The sequence below is a fragment of the Garra rufa genome, chromosome 3, assembly GCF_049309525.1.
Source record: "Garra rufa chromosome 3, GarRuf1.0, whole genome shotgun sequence".
Lineage (NCBI taxonomy): Eukaryota > Metazoa > Chordata > Actinopteri > Cypriniformes > Cyprinidae > Garra > Garra rufa.
The window spans coordinates 11,743,867-11,766,556 of record NC_133363.1 but is presented as its reverse complement, the minus strand read 5'-3'; the positions used below and the strand labels follow the sequence as shown (position 1 = coordinate 11,766,556).

General features: G+C 36.5%; 1 protein-coding gene across 1 annotated transcript; it reads right to left on the bottom strand.

Moving 5' to 3' along the window:
• Positions 1–777: 777 nt before the first annotated feature.
• Positions 778–22,418, bottom strand: chrna7a (cholinergic receptor, nicotinic, alpha 7a (neuronal)). Its single transcript, XM_073836850.1, has 10 exons — positions 22,279–22,418; positions 21,172–21,311; positions 18,551–18,595; positions 17,959–18,068; positions 17,082–17,161; positions 14,943–15,110; positions 11,577–11,771; positions 10,056–10,142; positions 4,238–4,347; positions 778–3,827 (listed from the first exon to the last, which is right to left on the bottom strand). The coding sequence occupies exons 1-10, from the start codon at positions 22,331–22,333 to the stop codon at positions 3,291–3,293; spliced, it is 1,527 nt and encodes a 508-aa protein (XP_073692951.1). The 5' UTR covers positions 22,334–22,418; the 3' UTR covers positions 778–3,290.
• Positions 22,419–22,690: the final 272 nt, after the last annotated feature.

Sequence of the window (22,690 nt, the reverse complement as noted above, 5' to 3'; positions counted from 1 at the left end):
ACAAGCTATCTACAGTTAAAGTCTGCTGATTATTATTTGACCAAAATAAGAGGGATCATACAAAATGCGTGGTACTAACCTGAATAAGCAACTATTACAGAATGTTCAAACGCTCACTGATGCTTCAGAAGGAAACACAATGCATTAAGAATGAAGATGTGTACATTTTTTTTATTTACTGAAGATACTTACATGTTTCCCAGAAGACAAAACAAGTCAGATTTACCCTAAATTCACATTCAGAAAGTTTTATTAATGCATTGTGTTTCTTTCTAAGAGTTGCATAAGAGTCCTTTATTTGTCATCAATGTGAAAAATGAAGAAAAAAAAGATACAGTCATTGTTGCGAAGGGTTCAAAAACTGTTCGGGGACAAACAAAGGACTCATGAACAACTATCATTAAAAAAACAACAACTGTGGATCATTCAGGTAACAACACAGTTTTAAGAATTAAGTGTATGTAAACTTTTCAGCTTATTTTTATAATTTCAACTTTTTTTTATATTGTTCTATTGTTATTCAGGTCAGTACTTAATAAAAAAATAACATGCCTTTTGTATGATCCCTCTTATTTTGATCAAATAATGAACATTTAGCAGATTCTGCAAATGAAAACTTTTGACTTCAGCTATAAAGCATTATGTTTTCCTAACACTATATAAGTGGTTATTGTAATGATTTTTGCTGGTTTTAACGCATTTAATAAGTCTGACAAATCAGGTTCAACCTACAAAAATATGTTTATTTGTCATTGTACTGTAAAATATTTTGAAAGAAAAAAGGTTAGAAATCTCCACCTTCATATCATCACGTACAGTGTCATATTCTCCAGCAATTACATTATACTGGAATTAGGATATGTGCACAAAGACGTACAATAGCAGTGATAACCATTGACAAAGCATGATGGCAGATACAAGAAATTCATAGAGGCATGTTTTTTGTATGAAGCAAATGTTTAAAATTATGAAAAGAATCAATTATAAGCTTTTATAAAGTGCATGAGGCTACAGTCCTGTCTCTGGTGCACACTTTAATACATCAGTTTATACAGCCGCTAATACACTTACACTCAAAAACAGATATTGAAACCAGTCATGAAGAAACATTGCGCCATGAGCCTTTACTTTGCATATTACATTATGCTGTTAGCAGGCTTAAAGGCCTTCACAGTCATTATGCTATACTACATTGTCCTTCACTGTATGTATAATGAGCAGCAATAAACTACAATTTGGCATTTTATAATGCCTAGTCATACCTCTGGATATTTTGGTGAAAGTAACGCAAAAGAAGTGTAACACGTTACAATTTAGAGACAGTAATATTGTAATGTAACTAATTACTTTATATAATGTACTACATTTTGGAAGTAATTTACCCAACACTGGAAACATTTGTTAATTCATAAATTCATGATTCATTTAATCACCCTCATGTCACTTTTATCTTGTCAAATTTCTTGAAAAAAAATACTGAAGAAGAGCCTAAGTGGAATGTTCATGCTGCTCTTTTCCAAACAATAAAACTGATTTTTCTTTTTAAAAGAACTATTCATTCAAGTCAAATTTGAGTTAATCTACTGTATAAGAAATATATTATTAAACTTGAAGAACAAAAATGTACAGGTAATGTACTCACCCCCTTGTCATCCAATGTTCATGTCTTTCTTCAGTTATAAGGAAATTATGTTTGTTGAAGAAAACATTTCAGGATTTCTCTCCATATAATGGACTTTTATGGTGCCTGCAAGTTTGAACTTCCAAAATGCAACTTCAAAGGACTCTATTGTAGTGGCAGCCACATGTCACGTCCCTTCCTTTCCTTACCTAAACAATCACAGCCGAGGAAAGAAGGATCTTATCTAGCCAAACGATCGGTTATTTTAATTAAAAAAATTAACATTTATATACTTTTTAACCTCAAATGCTTGTCTTGTCTAGCTCTGTGTGTACTCTGTGTATTCCAGTTCATGACAGTTAGGGAATGTTGAAAAACTCCCATCTCATTTTCTCCTCCAACATCAAAACATCGCTACATAGCTGTTTTGCCTTTTTTTATAAAAGGTGTTTGATCTTATTTGCATGTTCACTTTGTAAACACTGGGTCGGTACTTCTGCAGCGATGTAGGGTGATTTTGAAGTTGGAGGAGAAAATGAGATAGGAGTTTTTCAGCATACCCTAACTGTCATGAACTGGAATACACAGAGTTCACACAGAGCTAGGCAAGACAAGCGTTTGAGATTAATAAGTATATGAGTTGTCAATTTTTTCTAGTAAATAACTTATTTTTAGGCTAGATAAGACCCTTCTTCCTCGGCTGGGATCATTTAAGCCTCGTTCAGACTGTCAGCCCAAATCCGATTTTGTCCATATCTGGATGGAATCGGATTTGAATAACTGACTGTCCACACAGTCATAACGCAACTGTTCAAATCCGATTTGTGTGTCCATAAGCGCTCTTTCGATTTACGGAATGTGCGTTGGTTTCTATGGCAATGCCGTTGCGTTATTATCAAAGACTAAGGACTTTGGTTATTATGTCAACGCTAAAAACAACAATAACAGCAATACAGTTTGCAAAATAGATGCTGGCTTGCGCTAGGACAATGTTGCCATCGCGCTGGATTATATTTCGTCTTCTAAAGCAGCAGCAGAAACGCAGGAAGCTGGAATAGGCATTTTTATTCTGTGTTGCCGTCTCCGCTGGTTTCAAACTCAAAGAGGTGCGTATACTAGCTGTATATCGTCTTTTCCCGCAGTTCGCAACAACACAAGCTTGTTTCTGCAAAGACGTTTGTTATGTTTTCCACAAAAACATCTGACGGTTTTTACGTTTTACGTGGCATGAAAACGTGAAAAAGCAGAAATCCAATTTGAATAGGATTCCAAACCACACACGAATGTAGCTCAAAACGAATTTGTCCAAATAGGATTTCATGTAGTTTGCTGCTGTTCAGACTACCTAAATATGATCGGATTTCAATCGGACTTGCATACAAATCGGATTTGGGCTGACAGTGTGAACGAGGCTTTAGAGCCCTTTGAAACTGCACTGAAACTGCATTTTGGAAGTTCAAACTCGGGGGCACCATAGAAGCCCATTATATGGAGAGAAATCCTGAAATATTTTCCTCAAAAACATAATTTCTTTACAACTGAAGAAAGAAAGACATGAACATCTTGGATGGGGTGGGGTTACATTATCTGTAAATTTTTGTTCTGAAACTACTCCTTTAAGAGGCTCTGAGACGTAAAAATAACTAAAATTGGGGGGTATGCAAAGACCTCAGGTAAAGAAATCTTTGGAAATGGCCTCTACAAAATTCGGAGCAGACATTAAGATGCCAATGGTGCAGAGGATGGTGAACAAAGAAAAGGCCATGAGACAAAGACGGTCAATGACAGATGCTGCAAACTTCCACTCATTACACAAAGTCTCCTCTTCGTCTTGGTCTCGGAAGCGTTTGGCAATGTATCGAACCTCATCCAAGATTTTGGACAGTTCACTTTCTCCAGGGCCGCTACTAACAGAAGACGCCTGAGCCCCAGGGAGCAGCACATCCTCCTCACCTGTGGCGACGAGCCGGCTGCAGATCACCCCTGAATCGGGTGAAGTGGCATAGTGGATAGCGTCCATTCCACGGAAGCCGATGTACAGCAGGTTTCCATTGGTGGACTGTGAGGCTCCAGTGCTGATGTTCAGATCCACACTGGTGAGGCTGCTGCGTGGCTGCTTGTTGTGACAGGCTGAGCGAACTCTGTCCTCGCCAGGCCTCTTCATCCGCAGAAACCATGCGCACCAGTTCAACAGCACCACACGGGTCTAACAGGAAAATGAACTATTAGATAACATGGTTTTCCAAACACAAACATGGATTTAAACATAATCATAATACATATCCAAATATATGCCACAGTCTTAAAAATAAGGTGCTTTCAAAGGTTCTTCACAGCGATTCCATAGAAGAACCATTTTTGGTTCCACAAAGAATCATTCAGTCAAAGGTGCTTTAAAGAACCATCTCTTTCTTAACTTTTTACAATCTGAAGAACCTTCTTTTGACACAAATATTCTTTTGTGAAACAGAAATGTTCTTCAGATGTTAAAGGTTCTTTATAGACCCATTTAGACAAAAAAAGGTTCTTCTATGGCATCATGAAGCACCTTTATTTTTAAGAGTGCAGATGGGTTTATATGGTGAACAGAAATAAAAGCAGCTTTGAGACCCTCACCCATTTTGGCATTTTTCCTCCATCCGGATCATGGTAGTGGTATTGTAATACCCAGACTGTGGCTATCACAGACAGGCCAACAATAACCATGGTGGTGGCAAAATACTGAGCTAATCAAAAGATAGAGAGAATTATATTAACAATATAATATTACAAAATCCTACAAATAGCTAAAACTTGTTTTAGACACTGAGATTAAATGAAAACTAAAATCTGTTTACAGGTTCTGGTCATATAATTAGAATATCTTCAAAAAGTTGATTTATTTCACTAATTTCTTTCAAGAAGTGAAACTTGTATAATGTATACATTCATTCCACACAGACTGATATATTTCTAATGAATACAAAGAAAGGATTTTTAGAAATCTTGGCCAACTGAAAAGTATGAACATGAAAAATATGAGCATGTACAGCACTCAATACTTAGTTGGGGCTCCTTTTGCATGAATTACTGCAGCAATGCGGCGTAGCGTTGAGTCAATCAGTCTGTGGCACAACTCAGGTGTTATGAAAGCCCAGGTTGCTCTGATAGTGGCCTTCAGCTCTTCTGCATTGTTGGGTCTGGCATATTGCATCTTCCTCTTCACAATACCCATAGGTCAGGCGAGTTTGCTGGCCAATTAAGAACAGGGATACCATGGTCCTTAAACCAGGTACTGGTAGCTTTGGCACTGTGTGCAGGTGGCAAGTCCTGTTGGAAAATGAAATCTGCATCTCCATAAAGTTGGTCAGCAGCAGAAAGCATGAAGTGCTCTAAAATGTCCTGGTATACAGCTGCGTTGACCTTGGACCTCAGAAAACACAGTGGACCAACACCAGCAGATGACATGGCACCCCAAACCATCACTGACTGTGGAAACTTTACACTGGACCTCAAGCAACATGGATTCTGTGCCTCTCCTCTCTTCCTCCAGACTCTGGGACCCTGATTTCCAAAGGAAATGCAAAATTTACTTTCATCAGAGAACATAACTTTGGACCACTCAGCAGCAGTCCAGTCCTTTTTGTCTTTAGCCTAGGCGGGACGCTTCTGGCGCTGTATGTTGTTCAAGAGTGGCTTGACACAAGGAATGTGACAGCTGAAACCCATGTCTTGCATACGTCTGTGCGTAGTGGTTCTTGAAGCACTGACTTCAAGGTGTCAATGGTCGTCTTTTGGACAACTGTCAAATCAGCAGTCTTCCCATGATTGTGTAGCCTATAGATCTAGATTGAGAGACTTTTTAAAGGCCTTTGCAGGTGTTTTGAGTTAATTAGCTGATTAGAGTGTGCCAGACAGACTTAAAAGTTAGTCATTCATTTTTTTTCTTTAAGACTGGTCAAATTTTTGAAAATTTGGTTACATAAAAACTTAGATTAGTCTAAGTTGGATCCAAAATATAAGACTGATTACCCCTTAGTTATCTGCTAGCTGGTCAAACGAGTTCTTAAGACACTGTCTTAACATAGAGACTAAGTTTATGCAACTGGCCCCAGGTGTCTTTAATACTGAACCTTTTCACAATATTTAAATTTTCTTAGATACTGAATTGGGGTTTTCATTAGCTTTCAGTTATAATCATCAAAATTAAAAGAAGTAAACACTTGAAATATATCAGTCTGTGTGGAATGAATGTATACAAGTTTCACTTTTTGAATGGAATTAGTGAAATAAATCAACTTTTTGAAGATATTCTAATTATATGACCAGTACCTGTACAGTATCTGTCGATTACCACAAGTTTATTTTAAATATCAGTTTGTAAAACACAAAAAAGCGTGTTGACAGAAAAACTACTGGCTACTTGCGTAAATGCAGACAGGTCCTATTATTATACTTCAGAAAATAACTCTTGGTTGACCATCGACTTACGATCTTCCTCTGTTTTACAAGGTGGCTAATTCATATGAATTTGTATGGCCTCACTTGCATGATTTTGTCTAGACCCCAGTGACGGGTAGGTTTATTGGCAGAGTTAGGGGTAGGTCACTCATACTAATTCATACAAATTGGGGAACTCCTAAAATAAGAAACTTACAATTTAGCAAAAAGAATAAATGCATATGAATCAGGTCATACGAATCTGTATGAATTTGCCACCTTGTTAAAATATGTAAATTGCCATGAGAATGATTTGGCATTTGCATAATTTTTTTTATTTTTTAGAGAAAATGACTGATCATTTCACTAAATAAGACCCTTAGATAAGACCTTTAGATCCTTTTGAAGCTGCACTGAAACTGCAATTTGGACCTTCAACCCATTGGCCACCATCGAAGTCTATTATATGGAGAATATTTACCGAATGTTTTTGCTCAAAAAAATTAATTTATTTGCAACTGAAGAAAGACATGAACATATTGGATGATATGGGGGTGAGTAAATTATCAGAACATTTTATTTTAATTCTTTTTTTAAATACAAAGTGCTTTTTTAAAGTGTGTTAAGAACATTTTCATGAAAAATACACTTAAGTAGCCTTTTATTTAATTAATATTGTATTATTTGCAAGTACAGTTTTTAGAAAATATACACACTTAATACAATTAAGTTAACATCTTTTTAACAAGGGATTAAATTATTGCAGCTATATAGGGTAAGTTGGTAATGTTGCAAAGTTAATTTTACTGACTGTATTCAGATCGATGGTGTAAATTACTGATTCAAATAAGCTGTTAGAATCATCTCTCATAAGTGTTCCTAATTGTCTTTAAAGTCTTACTATCAGTGTTGGGGGTAACGCATTACAAGTAACGCAAGTTAAAGGAACTGTATGTAAGAAATTTATTTCAGTTAATCATAAAATGGCCCTGACATGTCACTAGACATTAAGAAATCATGTTCATTTTAAATACTTATATCACTGACAACAGTGGTCCAGCCAGGGTATTGTCATTTAAAAGTGAAAGTTGCAGCCCACAACTGATGTTATTGTTGTCATTTTGTGTTTTGGTCTGAGGCTCCACCCTCCAGCTATCTACCAATCATGAAGTCAGTAGAGTTTTGTGATCCGGGTTGCCAGCTCTGTTCCAGCTGCAGCTATGAACGTGTCAGATAAAACATGTATAACGTTATGAAACCTAAAAGCCTTGTTATGAATCCGAAATACGTCGTGACAAAGTCCGAAATAAAACAAGGATTTGTATAGGAGATGCCTTTGAAAGATGGAGACGGCTGAAAACGGAGAAGAATTTGAAGGTAGACGCCAACGTTGCTAATTTTCTCCTGGACAGGTAAGATTCATCTATGTTTGGCTAACTTTGCTTTCGTACACAGTGACCGTTGCAAATCATTTAAACTTTGTGTGAGCACGTCATAAATAGAACGTAGCAGCAGATTACTGTCGGGGATTTGCCGTGTCACGCCGCATCCAGTGTACAGTCATGGCCAAAAGTTTTGAGAATTACATAAATATTGGAAATTGGAAAAGTTGCTGCTTAAGTTTTTATAATAGCAATTTGCATATACTCCAGAATGTTATGAAGAGTGATCAGATGAGTTGCATAGTCCTTCTTTGCCATGAAAATTAACATAAAAAAACTGCATTTCATTGCTGTCATTAAAGGACCTGCTGAGATCATTTCAGTAATCGTCTTGTTAACTCAGGTGAGAATGTTGACGAGCACAAGGCTGAAGACCATTATGTCAGGCTGATTGGGTTAGAATGGCAGACTTGACATGTTAAAAGGAGGGTGATGCTTGAAATCATTGTTCTTCTATTGTTAACCATGGTGACCTGCAAAGAAACGTGTGCAGCCATCATTGCATTGCATAAAAATGGCTCCACAGGCAAGGATATTGTGGCTACTAAGATTGCACCTAAATCAACAATTTATAGGAACTTATAACAATTTCAAGAACTTCAAGGAAAGAGGTTCAATTCTTGTTAAGAAGGCTTCAGGGCAAGAAAGTCCAGCAAGCGCCAGGATCGTCTCCTAAAGAGGATTCAGCTGCGGGATCGGAGTGCCACCAGTGCAGAGCTTGCTCAGGAATGGCAGCAGGCAGGTGTGAGCGCATCTGAACACACAGTGAGGCCAAGACTTTTGGAAGATGGCCTGGTGTCAAGAAGGGCAGCAAAGAAGCCACTTCTCTCCAAAAAAAAAAAACATCAGGGACAGATTGATCTTCTGCAAAAAGTATGGCGAATGGACTGCTGAGGACTGGGGCAAAGTCATATTCTCCGATGAAGCCTCTTTCCGATTGTTTGGGGCATCTGGAAAAAGGCTTGTCCGGAGAAGAAAAGGTGAGCGCTACCATCAGACCTGTGTCATGCCAACAGTAAAGCATCCTGAGTCCATTCATGTGTGGGGTTGCTTCTCATCCAAGGGAGTGGGCTCACTCACAATTTTGCCCAAAAACACAGCCATGAATAAAGAATTGGTGAAGAACAATGCATTTTCCAGCACGATGGAGCACCGTGCCATAAGGCAAAAGTGATAACTAAGTGGCTCTGGGACCAAAACGTTGAAATTTTGGGTCCATGGCCTGGAAACTTCCCAGATCTTAATCCCATTGAGAACTTGTGGTCAATCCTCAAGAGGCGGGTGGACAAGCAAAAACCCACTAATTCTGACAAAGTCCAAGAAGTGATTATGAAAGAATGAGTTGCTGTCAGTCAGGATTTGGCCCAGAAGTTGATTGAGAGCATGCCCAGGCGAATTGCAGAGGTCCTAAAAAGAAGGGCCAACACTGCAAATACTGACTCTTTGCATAAATGTCATGTAATTGTCAATAAAAGTCTTTGAAACTTATGAAGTGCTTGTAATTATATTTCAGTACATCACAGAAACAACTGAAACAAAGATATAAAAGCAGTTTAGCAGCAAACTTTGTGAAAACTAATATTTGTGTCATTCTCAAAACTTTTGGCCATGACTGTAGACAGCATAATAGGTTCTATTGTATTTTGTCGCGTCGTGTCGCGGCGCTCACGTCCGGTGTAGACACGGTGTTACAGTACATCTTTACGAAATATTTGGCTAATCGCCATTAGTAAATTTTTGCGATACATATTTACTTCGCAAAACATCTATCGTGAAGCATAAACATAATTAACAGAAGAAAAGAATTACTGTGTAGGACTCGTCACTTGCCATTGGAAGCTCCTTGTAGCAGCCTCCTGCTGGATCCTGCAGCTTAGCTGGCAACCTCGAGTCAAGGGGGAGCGGGAGGGGATACACCGTTCTACAGTATTTTGAAAGTGATTGCAGTACCAGTTTTGGCCACAATCCTACATACGGTTCCTTTAAGTAATAATATTACTTTTTCTAAGTAACTAGTAAAGTAACGCATTACTTTTTAATTGACGAAAATAGTAAATAGAGTTACTTTTTCAAATAATTAACACCAGTTACTTTTCCCCTCATTTATTGATTAAAAGTTCTCCTGTCCCAGTGTTGAGAGAAATTGTGAGTAAGATGTTACTTTAGAATAAATGTGAACATGCATTAATTCATCTCACTTCCAAAAAAAAAAACAGATACAGTATTCCTCAAATTGAAAAAAAACTGAAATTCAAATGCAAACCTACAATAATTAAATATGTTAAATAATACAGATATCCTTTATGTATTTAATCCCATTTTATTAACCAATGTATTTGCTGCCATTCTAACATTTGTTTTCTTTTTTTTATTGCTGAAGAGTTGACATTTTTTGTTCTTCTGCAGTCTACTGTACAGACATGAATTTACTTTTCTCTAAGCCTGAGGCTTTTACATTTGCCAAGGCTTTTACATTTGAAAAGGCTTTTACATTTGAAAAGGCTTTTACATTTGCCAAAAAATAGAACTTTTTATATTAAAAACAAACAAGCAAGACCTGCCCTTGGACTTACCTATTAAGGGCACAGAGTCTGATGTTGCTGGCATTATCTCTGCTACCAGAAGCATGAAAACTGTCAGTGAGAGCAGGACTGTGATCCCTGACAATCAAAACATATATATTACTACTGCATATTAGCTATTTTAATCAAGACAACTCTGAACAATTTTAGCATGGGCTTGGTACTGCCATTAGATACACAGACACACTGCTATGAGTATGTAAGATATGCTGCTGCTGCATGAATATAGGCACACTTGATTTTGGAGCATATCTAGACAGGTGGAGCTGGAGGAGGTGGAGTGATTCAGAGGAAATCTGAAGGACCAGCTTACAGTGAACACTGAACCAAGCTATTTAAATCATATTGGCTACAGAATAAGCAGAGGCCAATGCTTGTGCCTCACAGTAAATTATGAGAAATGTGATTTCAGAGAGCACATAAAGGACCTACAGTATCAGCCCGAACCATCGAGTTTCATGACTGAACTAGATGTAGTATGGCAGCTTCAAACAAACAGTGCAAACTAAATCAGTATATTAATATGAATTATATCCATCTTTGGTTACTATCCAAAAATAGATCCACTATGAAAAATATTCTTGGGTAAAAGTGTGACAACTAACCCCAGTCTCCTCTACATAAGTGGCTTCTATCAAGATGACAGCAGATCTTTAACTCAGATCATGAAGAGAAAGCAAAAAAAGTAATCAGGCTTGAATCTTAGTTAGGTTACTAAAAAATAGCGTAGTTTAGTGCCCTACTTATATAAGTTAAGCAGAGCTATATAAAATGAAAGTTAAATGTACTGTATCATACACAGTCGGTTAATTGCTGGTATTTAGAGTATTGATCTTGAGTTACTCACAGAGCAACAGCCAATGATTCACTCTGTGCAAAGTAATGTTGGCAGCCTCATCACACTAATACCATTTAGGAACGACAAAATGAAAAAATTGAATAAATTGTGCTCTGCTGTGATTTCAGGTTCAGTCTCCTCCAGAACGCTCCCTCACTCACTGTGGCAGGATCCTCTTAATCCAACAGGCCAGATAAATAGAGGTATTTGGCCTTCAGAGCTTTCCAACTGCATTAATCACTAAAGCGATCTTTGGCAAGCCATCAATCTCACTACACACCACTTACAGTAGCTTACAGGGATGTCGGCATAAATTGTGTGCCTGTGCCAGAGTGAATTTCATATGATGTTGGTTTATTTCACTAAGTCAGCACAAAAAGGAGGGCGAGGTTCGCCAATGTGAGAAATAAAATTAATGGTTTTTAAAATGGCAAATGTGACATTAATGCACTTCTGGTTATGACAGATCGTTTCTTTCAATGTTTTGTCGATTTCCCAGAAGGAAGTAATTCTAGACAAGGAAGCTGAGGAAAACATGAAATTTCAAACTAAACGCAGATACACACTTGAATGAATACAATTCACTATTACAACAAAACATTGACATAACTTTATAATCACATCTAACATTATCATTTTAAAATGATGACAAAGGCATTAAATGTCTGGCTTACCAAGAGAGATCTTCTCCCCTGAGTCAGCAGGCAGCAGGAAGACCAGCAGAGCCAGAGTAGAGATGAGCACACAGGGAATAAGCAGATTTAGACCGTAGTACAGAGTCCGTCTCCGCATCACCACCGTGAAAGTCACATCTGGGTACGGCTCCTTGCAGCAGTCATAGAATCTCTCATTCCTTCGACCTGGAACCTCTGTGTTACATATAACTCGCAACGTTAGAAAATTTGTGCATTTAAGAGCATTTAACACTGTTACTGTACATTCACATAGTTGAGTGCAAAAATGATATATTATGCATAAAATTGCTTTAACTAGCAAATGCATGTCACATCTCATCATACCTTTTGTTAAATAAAAACTTAAAAACATCACTTTGATTTTTTGAGGCTGATAACCCTTGTGAAAAAGAAAAAAAAATTAAGCATACTTTCATGCTAAAGGACTTTTTCTGACACTTAACTAGATGTTCATTAAAATTAAAAATTAAATATAGTTTATTCATATTAAATACATCTGAAGCTACATTTGGGTGAATATAGCATAATTTACAAATTTTACATACAATTAAACTCATTCAAACAAGTGTTCGTGAGTTTTATTCTCTGCGTCAAGAGTTGAAGAATGTTCAACTTTGAGTAAAACACTGAGCTCATCACTGTCACTTTCTAGTCAGCTAACCAATCAGAGTGGAGGAGGGGCGGGACTACCGACCACCTTGCACTACTACGACTGAACAACAATGGAGAAGTTAATATTGCTTGTCTCCGAGTATTTATGTCTGTACCTGATGGAACTGCCGGACTACCAAATGTTATAAAATAATTAGGGCCGGGACTCGATTAAAAAATTTAATCTAATTAATTAGAGGCTTTGTAATTAATTAATCGAAAAATTAATCGCATTTTAATCGCATATAAATATTTGACCTGAGAACAGTGAGAATTAAGATTTTTACATGTATTTTTAGTATACCATTGAATAATGACTGAATACATAAGCTTAAGCAACAAAATATTGTTTATTTTTGTTCAACCAAGTCCAACAGACCAATGCAATATTGCCATTAAGTGTAGCAAGAGGCACGTTCTTTAACGAGTCTTTCATGCCGAGAACTCTGCTCTTGTGTTTGCTTAATTATGCATTTAAACGTTAATGACCAAACCTATCATTATAAATGTTACTGCACATGGAATATAACGCGGATAACATTTAAAAAATATTTTTTATCAGGTTACACACTGATTATTTATCACGTAAACCCCTTTCTCTACCTGTCCGTTGGTCGCGTATATCCTCCATGTTTGTAGTTTTTTAACACTTTTTATGCGTGTTTGTAGTTCTAATCGAATCCTCGTTCACGGCGCAGTGTGTTGCGGGCAATATTAGCCGTTAAGAGTGTGCATTGATCGTTAAGTAGTAGACCATCCGGGAATCTTTGGAATAATTTTTTAAACATACTACGATTTGGGACATACAATATACTATTTAGGACGGACGCAGCTTGTCTAAACGCTAGTTGGTGCTCCAGTATAATCGGTCCGCGGAATCTCATCCAGTAAGAAACGTTCCGCGGTGCAAAACTAAGTGCAATTAAAATGCGTTAAAAAATTTTTAACGCGTTATTTTTGTGTAATTAATTAATCTAAATTAACGCGTTAAAGTCCCGGCCCTAAAAATAAAGCTTGAAGGAACATTTCATTCACAACACGTTTGTCATTACTTCAACAAATTTTCCGCAACCACAGCGTCTCAACTGAAAAAAAAAAACATGCTCAAAGATTTGGTGGAAATGCAGCCCTAGTGTAAATAGCCTCTGCCAACAAGGCGGGCTATTTGCACTTTTTACGTTTTTGTATTCGTAGCAACCTGATCTCATGACAAAAACATACCAGTGGGAACTTTTTCGCAAGATGTGAAGAAGGTACCACCATGTACATTTCCTGACATTTTCAATGTAAAATGTCCACTGAGCGGCGCTAAAAGAGTGTTTTTTTTTTCCCGGGAACAGATGAACGTACATATGGTACGTTTTATGTGACATTGGTTTTGTACGTGCCAATACAGTTCTGACTTGGAATATCCATTGAGTGGCGCTATAACTCTATGAGCTATATGTTCTGTGGTGTTTTAAAATAAGGTACCCTACCTAAACCTACCTGACAGAATGAACAAAAGCGAATGTGATTTAAAAACGCAATCACAAGCATGCCGTTTTAGCTTGTTTTTCAATCTCTCATCTTTCAGCTCTTTCATTGTGAGTCATGTTTTTCACAGGATTCATACCCAAGGATTCTGCATCCTAAATCCAATTCTGTGCCAGCTGAGCTACCGAGCAAGCTTATTTCTTTCGGAAAGCGAAACATATGGAGCTGTAATCATATCTGTATACGAAAAGGATTACAAGTGCTGGCTGTTTTAATGATGTTTTATTAACAAAGTTCGGGAGGAGCACGTCAGATACTTAGCCTAATTAACACAGCTGGAACTCACTCAAGTCAATCTACGTCATGCATAAATACAGCTGACTTACCTCTACCCATTTGACGGATTATCTGCATCCCTCCACCACCCCATCTCCTCACTCCGAGTTCCTTCTACACATATACATGGGGGGGGGGGGGTACTCTAGGTTCGGGCCATTCCCGAGCTCGGAGCCCTTCCCCGGACAGCATGCCAAACACGCTTTACATACTCCAGCTAATTATATGTAAGTGTGAACTCGTGAAACAACTCAAGTGTTCATTTCTGCTGAAAACTGCAGTGATATGTACTTATTGGTATGTATTTCGCATCTTGCCAAAAAGGTACACAGGTACGATCATTATTTTCGATAATTGTTCCCCACCTTGTGGTGTTCCCGGTCAGAAATGACTGGCCTACAAAACATTCCCATAAATTTCTTAATGTGCTATATGATCAAACTATATACCAAATATTCCCAACTACCGGATTTGGATATAGATCAACTATTGGATTACTATTATTTTTAAATTTCACTTGTTTTCGTTTACTTGTTTTGTATTTCTTTTAAGAAATGATTGGCCATACGCCTAACTGATCTGACCCTGTGCGCCTCAGTTTCTGAGTGAGCATTGTCAAAATTATCCACAAATAATGCTTTTTTTCTCTCAAAAATGTGCATAGGCTTAGGTTATTTAGGTCAATGGCCAAGAAGCAATACAAAATATGTTGTAATTGAAAGAAAGCAAGATTTGGTTATTATATAGCATTATGAGAGCTTTACAAGCAATTTTCAAAAGGCTGGTCACTTTTGACTGGGAATGCCAAATTAGGTAAAGGATTTTCAGCACAGCATAAGGGTTAACAATGCGCACTATAATGTATAATGTATATCACCTTACCCACAAGGTCCCACTCTCCATTAGCGATATATCCTGTGATGTCAGCATCAATCATTTGCAGGTCCAGAGACCATCCCCCATATGTCCAGGAGCCAAACTTCAAATCACACCTCTGAAGATCAAAGGGGAACCAGCGAACATCGATGTAGCAGGTGCTTTTGAATATCCCTGTGAACAGAAACGTGAACTGACTGATGTGGAACATTATCAGTGGAGGGTAATAAAACACATCTTCCAGCAGCACATCTGAGTCCCCTTAAAGTCATAATAGTAACAACTATAATAAAAATACTTTATTTAATCATAATAATTATCAGTACTATTACTTTGTCATATTAGAGGAGTTTGAAAATTCGATTTCTATAAACCATATTGGTGATGAAAATGAACATCTGGGGAACCGTTCAATAAGGCGATCGTAAATTGAAGGTGCCAGTAAAGACATACGCATGTAATTTAGCTTGGACGGTTGATTGTTTAATACATCATCTTCCCTCTATGTTTCATTGCTTTCTTTTGCCATAAAGCATAACTAGGCTTCTGACGAAGCTTTATGGAGGCAATCTCTTCAATGTCACTGCAAAAAGAATTTAGTGCAAACTCACTGCCAGGACTACATCCACTCATGAATCAAATGTTTATCTCGGGATAGAGCCTGCTTCAGCTTTCACAGCAAGAAAACAGGAGGAGAAAAGTAAATGATGTAGTAGAGACGAATGCTGCACATGCAAATCTCCATTCACATCAACTAGTTTGTCGATATGTAAAAGGTATATTTAGCTTTCCGTGTTCCAAACTCATATTTGCTGATTTTGCATAATAGAAGTTAAATTAAAGGTGCAGCCAATATGGATGAGGTTTTGGATTGTACTGATACTTATTGACGCTGATGCAGCATCTTGCCAAAGGAAAGCTTTTTAGTTTGTCACACCATTGCATAAATAACCTATTTTTTCAGCAATATAAATTTTACCTCCACAAACGTCCCTTAATTGGACGGTTACCGAGATAAAGTGAATTGTGATGTACATCTCAACTTGGCTGCTTTCACCAAGTAACTGTGACAAAATTTCTCATAATTCTGTAAATTCATAAAGTTTATACTTTATCTCTCAAATGTGATATAGTTCACAGTTTGAAACCATTCATTATTTTTAATATTGCCTCACAAATACATACACTACCAGTCAAAAGTTTTTGAACAGTTATATATTTTTTAAATATTTTTTAATAAGTCTCTTTTCCTCACAAAGCCTGCATTTATTTGATCACAAATACAGCAAAAGCAGTAAAATTGTGAAATATTTTTACTATTTAAAATAACTGCTTTCTATTTGAATATATTTTAAAATCTAATTTATTCCTGTGATCAAAGCTATATGTTCAGCATCATTACTCGAGTCTTCAAGTCATATGATCCTTCAGAAATCTGATTTGGTGTTCAAGAAACATTTTTTAATGTTTTAATGTTTTTCAGGATTATTTGATGAATAGAAAAAATCAAAGATCAGCATTTATCTGAAATAAAAAAGTTTAGTAATATTATACACTATACCATTCAAAAGCTTGGAGTCAGTTTAATTTTTTTTTTTTTTTTATAAATGAATACTTTTATTTAGCAAGGATGCTTTAAACTGATCAAAAGTGATGATAAAGAAATGTATAATGTTACAAAAGATTCCTGTTTCAGATAAATGCTGTTCTTCTGAGCTTTCTATTTATAAAAGAAACCTGAAAATAGTCTACTTAGCTGTTTTCAATATAATAATAATAATAATAATAAATGTTTTTTTGAGCAGCAAATCAGAATAATAAAATGATTTCTGAAAGATCATGAGACTGCAGTAATGAGGCTAAAATGACAGGAATAAATTACATTTTAAAATATATTCAAATTATTTTAAACAGTAAAAATATTTAAAAAATTGTACAGTTTTTGCTGTACTTTGGATAAAATAAATGCAGGCTTAGTGAGCAGAAGAGATCTTTAAAAACATTAAAAATCTTACTGTTCAAAAACTTTTGACTGGCAGTGTATTTTGTTTTTCACACTGAGCTGAAAAATGCTTCCCTAGCAATTCTCCCCTTGTAGAATAAAAAGAAAAATTACTTGTGGCATCATAAACATCTGAAAAGTACCTGGCGGTAGGTATTGGCAGGCACCAGATGAATTCACCAGCACATTAGTATGAAATGTGGCATCAAACCTTTCATCAGCACTGTGGAGAACACAAGAAACATTTTAACTAAAAAGAACACAATGCTGATTTATGAACATCTCTGAGGAACACTTAGAAACACTTACAATAAGTCCAATACAAAGTAAATGCATTTCATCTACACTGAATTATTTTGCACCACTAATGTATGCGCAGTAAGTAGGGGAATTTCAGGGAAATGACAATCAAAAATTGCCTCGTGCCATGTTCAGGTTTATGTTCCAATTATGTAATAGTGTTTATCTAAATTAATTCTCATTCTGATAATGGAGGCATGTTTTAGAATAAAGAATTCAGTCTCAGAAATCCCAGAGGAGAAGACCACAGTGGTCCGGACTGCTAGACCAACATAACCAAGACATTCACTAATCAAAATCAGTGCTTTTTCAATAAAAAAATCAAATTGCAATTATACATCCACCAGTGGATGTATAACATCTCATTTGATTCCATTTTAGTTTTCAATTAGTGACTCACTGACTTGATTCATTTGACCTCCACATAGTGGCAAACTCTTCATCTTCTGTGGCAGATTCAATTGAAGCTAATTCTTTACCATCTACTACTGCTGCTTTTCCTTTAGACAGGGACAAATGAAGCCAGACCTTTGTTTTCATGGCGAAGTGCAAACTCAGTGTCCATTCACTGTTACCAGCACTTTTTCCAGGCAATTACCCAACTCTCAAGAAATCGTTCACAAACAGGGTTATTTGGTTTTCATGGAACCCCCCTTTTTTTTTTAAAGCCAATTATACATATGAGTTTATTGGTAACTCTCTGTGGTGAAGGTAACAAACCTGTTATACAGTAAGATGTCAGGCTTCCAGATCTGACTGTCAGGGAATCGTACACTCGTCACTCCAGGATATTCAGAAGCGTTCCACTGAAGATAGTAGTCATACCAGTACTAAAACAAACAGAAGTTGAAAATTTACATTTAAAAATGTACGCATGGTGCAAACTAAATTAGGCATGATATGAACTTGAATTTAAACTTGCATCTCTGTATGGTATTCTTTAAGCATTAGATATGCCAGCACTTTTCTACACATGCACATAAAGAAGCTAAACAAATGTTTCTTATGACACAAATGTTACGAAGCTACATACATAAAACATTTTTTGGAGATCTTTAAATGCAGTTAATAGGGTTTTCAGATTCATATGCATGCTTGGTAGTGTACAGCATTGATTAAGGACAGCCTTTGAAGGACTGTCATGGAAGCAGAGTTAAATCCATTGCGTTACCTTCACAGTTATTAACATTTAGCTATTAATAACAGATCCACAGAGAGGTCTTCTACCAGTCACATTAAAGGAACATGACTGTTTCACTGCATTACTGATGATGAGCAGTCTGTCACACAGTGAGAAGTGTGGGTGTCTTACCAACTGTAACCAAATGTTGGTTGTAAGTACTTGATTCTTCTCATCCTGTAGAAAAACAAAGACACACTCTTATAAAACCTGAAAATCTGATTACTTCTTTCTTGGAAAAAAGAAAGATTTACTCACCCCCTTGTCATCCAAGATGTTCATGTCTTTCTTTCTTCAGTCGTAAAGAAATTATAGAGAAAAACATTTGAACTTCCAAAATGCTGTTTAATTGCAGCTTCAAATGGCTCTAAACGATCCCAACCGAGGAATAAGGGTCTTATCTAGGGAAACAATCGTCATTTTCTTTAATAAATTCATATTTATACACCTTTTACGATGCACATAAGTACCCGGTTCAAGGGTATGTCAAAAAACTCCCATCTAATGTTCTCTTCCAACTTCAAAATCGTCCTACATCGCTGTTTTGCATTTTTTTGTAAAGGGGAGTTTGATCTTTTTTGCACGTTCACTTTGTAAACACTGGGTCGGTACTTCTGCAGCGATGCAGGATGATTTTGGAGGTGGAGGAGAAAATGAGATGGGAGATTTTCGACATACCCTAACTGTCTTGAACCGTAACGCACTACGCATGCATGCGAGCTATATAAGACGAGCATTTGTGGTTAAAACGTTTATAAAAATTAATTCATGTAAGAAAATGGCAAATCGTTTCGCTAGATTAGACCCTTATTCCTCGGCTGGGATCGTTTAGAGACCTTTGAAGCTGCATTTAAACTGCATTTTTGAAAGTTCAAACTCGTGGGCACCGTTGAAGTCCACTATATGGAGAAAATTCCTGAAATACTTTCCTCAAAAAACATAATTTCTTTACGACTAAAGAAAGAACGACATGACCATCTTGGATGACAAGGGGTGAGTAAATTATCTGTAATTTGTTTGTTCTGGAAGTGAGCTAATCCTTTAACTGCATGTTAACTGCAACTGAATGAAAATGTATTATTGAACTTTAGAGTCAGTCTTGACCCTCTTAAGTATGGCTTAAGTACATCTTTATGCCTATGTCATTTCATAATTACTTCTATTGCCTTTGAAATATGGTTAAAGTGTACTGCTGAATGTACTGACATTCATTCATGAAACTTATATGTCATGTAGCTAAATGTATTTATAATTACACATTTGTCACGATGAAGTTGCAATTCAGTATATCAATATATATTTTTGAAAAATATACTTTTTCAAAATGAATTTTGTTAAATATTACAAGGTGCACTAGTTATAGAAACAGTCGATTTGTTTTTTTTTTTTTTAGTAATATTAAAGTAGTTTTATTAAAAGTTAAGTTAGATTTGACATACATTATTTGTGCATTCAATACAAGTGCACTACTTTTTCACAAGGGGACATAATTTACAACATGAATATTTTAAAGCAGTTTTGTAATTTTCTTCACATTTTTTCAGAATCCTGTTGAGCTGATGAACTGTTAGATGCTTTAATTTGTCTGTCTAATGAAACCTTGTTGTTACTACAGAAAGTTATTAAATTATAGACGTCAGTAAGTGCCATATTTTAAGGATTAGTTTACTTCATGAATAACAATTTGCTGATAATTTACTCACCCCTATGCCATCCAAGATGTTTTTGAGGAAAATATTCCAGTATTTTTCTTCATATAGTGGATTTCAGTGGTGGTCAACGGGTTAAATGTCCAAATTACAGTTTCAATGCCACTTCAAAAGGCTCTACAAAATCCCAGCTGAGGAATAAGGGTTTTATTTAACAAAACGTCGGACAATTTTGAAGTTGGAGGAGAAAATGAAATGGATTTTTCCGTTCTACCCTACCTTTTTGTGGAGTGTAGAGCCCTTTGAAGCTGCACTGAAACTGCAATTTGTACCTTCAACCCCATTGAACCCCGTTGATCCCCATTGAAGTCTACTATATAGAGACAATTCAAGTTTTCATTAAAACCTATAGTTTCTTTTCGACTGAAGACAGAAAGACTTGAACATCTTGGATGACATGGGTGTGTGTAAATTATCAAGATTTTTTTATTCTGGAAATTAACGAACATTTTCATTTTTGACAGAAAGGGAAAAATGAGGGACAGAAGTACAGTGCATATACAGTGGAGTATACTGTTGTTGAAGAACATGGCAGTTGTTCAGCTGATCTTTCCGAAAATCATGACAAAAACTCAGTTTAGACTTTTATCTAGTGCATGCAAAGACTATTAGTGTCTCCCTTATGGCCTCATTTTCATCTGTGTAAAATTCAATATGACGTTTACCCTTCAAGGTCTATTTCTGCATGAACTGTGACAAATGATCTGCTGTGCTTTCAAAAATGTTTATGTTGCCATCTTCAAAATCATGTAATACTAGATTTGACATCTCTACCTCGCCTCACTTCCACATTTTCTGTTTCCTCATTCTAGTTTAATGTATGTTTTCAAAAAACTAAATATATAGTCAGTACCTTAAGCTTCGAACAAAGTGAACAGAACATTTGGAAATAATTTTGGTGGGCAGTTTCTTTGCAAATAAGACTAGAGACTAGAGTAATTGTGGTATAACCTGCTGGTGGAACAAATTTACTTGGATTCTCATAAAACATTGTTCATGGTCATACTTTGTCGGGGTATAATCATTGTGAAAGTATTAACTTACCACATCCATAATCTGCATGAGACTGAAGCTGAAATACACAGTGAGCGACTGTGTGTCATTAAACACAGGTCTCTCCAGTGGGTTGTAGTCTTTCATTAAGTCTCTGTAGAGTCTTCTCTGATGCTCTCCCTGAAGTGACACTGTCAGAGAATGAACAATGTGACACGGTTGCAGAGTTTCACCTCAAATCAGTCTGCACTGCAAACTGCTTCCAGTAGTGGTTTACATTGTGAAGTGAATGAGATATTCAGGAGAACGCTTGCAAATCAACAGAGGCAGCTGTTCCAGCTCATTTGGATGTACGTGTATTGATCTGAAACTCTCATCAAAGCTTTTCTGCTGGGTTTCAGTGATTAAATCTCCACCAGGAAGTCTGATGGACTGAACTCCTTAAGTATGCATCTAACTACCTTGTGAGGATATTATGTTAAAGTAATTTTTATAGGTAAAAAGCAAATCATGCTTCTTTCCCAAAGTTCAGTCAGCGCCATCTCTCATCTAGCTGGATATCAAAAGGGATCTTTTTCCCAGAGCAATTCCCTTAAGATCACATCCATTCATAATCTAATTTCACCGTGGACATCCTCTAGATTACGTCAGGTCTTTTCTTTATTGAAAAAGCCACCTTTGATTCATGAGAGTCTAACAAAGAAACCAGAGAGCTGGACTCCCTTGCCAGTACCAGAGACATTTTACTGTACAGAAAGACAATGCATCCACTGTAGCCACATCTTCAAAGTGCAGTCAAAGACTCATTGTATATTTATTAAATTAAAATTAAGATTAACTGACAGAGCAAAGCAGATTCAAGCAACATTATATACAGTATACACACATTGGAAAATATTGTCCTTGCCTATTAACCTGAATTGCCATTCTTGCCTCTATCCTCATATAAACAAGTCTCAAACCAAAACATCAATTTTAATTGATTCACTGTAGCAGCTGAAATATTGCAATCCAAATACAGCAGACATGCAACACTAATCTTACAAGTAAGCAGAAACTATTATTGAACAGTTTGAATGAGCAAAAGAGAAATAAAAGCCAATAATTCAACAAAGCTCACGGGTTATTTCATAATAAGATGTCTATGAGGTTTCTTACCACTCCATAGGCAGGTTGTGGTGGTAAAATAAAGAGTATATTCCCAAATTCCCATGTTCCTATTAAAGTTAAATTACTGGAAAGAATAGAAATCTATAGGTGATGACATAGGTTTCAGTGCTGTAAATAGTGTTTCTCAGCGTCCCACAGGCAGAAATGAATACAGTCTCATGCAGCAGCATCAACAAAAGGCACGATGCCCCACCTCCTCCAGCAATACATGTATTACAGTCTCTCTCTTTCTCACTCTCTCTCTCTCTTACTCTCTCTCTTACTCTCTCTCTCTCTCTCTCTCTCTCTCTCTCAGTTTTATGCTTTATTCTGTGGTCTTCCATTGACATATTGTTTTTAAATGAACATAATACAACATAAAGTCTAAAATAAATGCAAATAAGATTTCTAATATGATTTG

Bases quoted from the DNA above. Each gene is read 5' to 3' on its own strand.
- chrna7a (XM_073836850.1), bottom strand. From the start codon at position 22,333: ATGGGAATTTGGGAATATACTCTTTATTTTACCACCACAACCTGCCTA. The intron at 21,312-22,278 runs GTAAGAAACCTC...ATTCTCTGACAG, and splicing joins CACAACCTGCCTATGGAGTG to TGTCACTTCAGGGAGAGCAT. The intron at 15,111-17,081 runs GTACTTTTCAGA...TTCTGTTCACAG, and splicing joins CTGCCAATACCTACCGCCAG to GGATATTCAAAAGCACCTGC.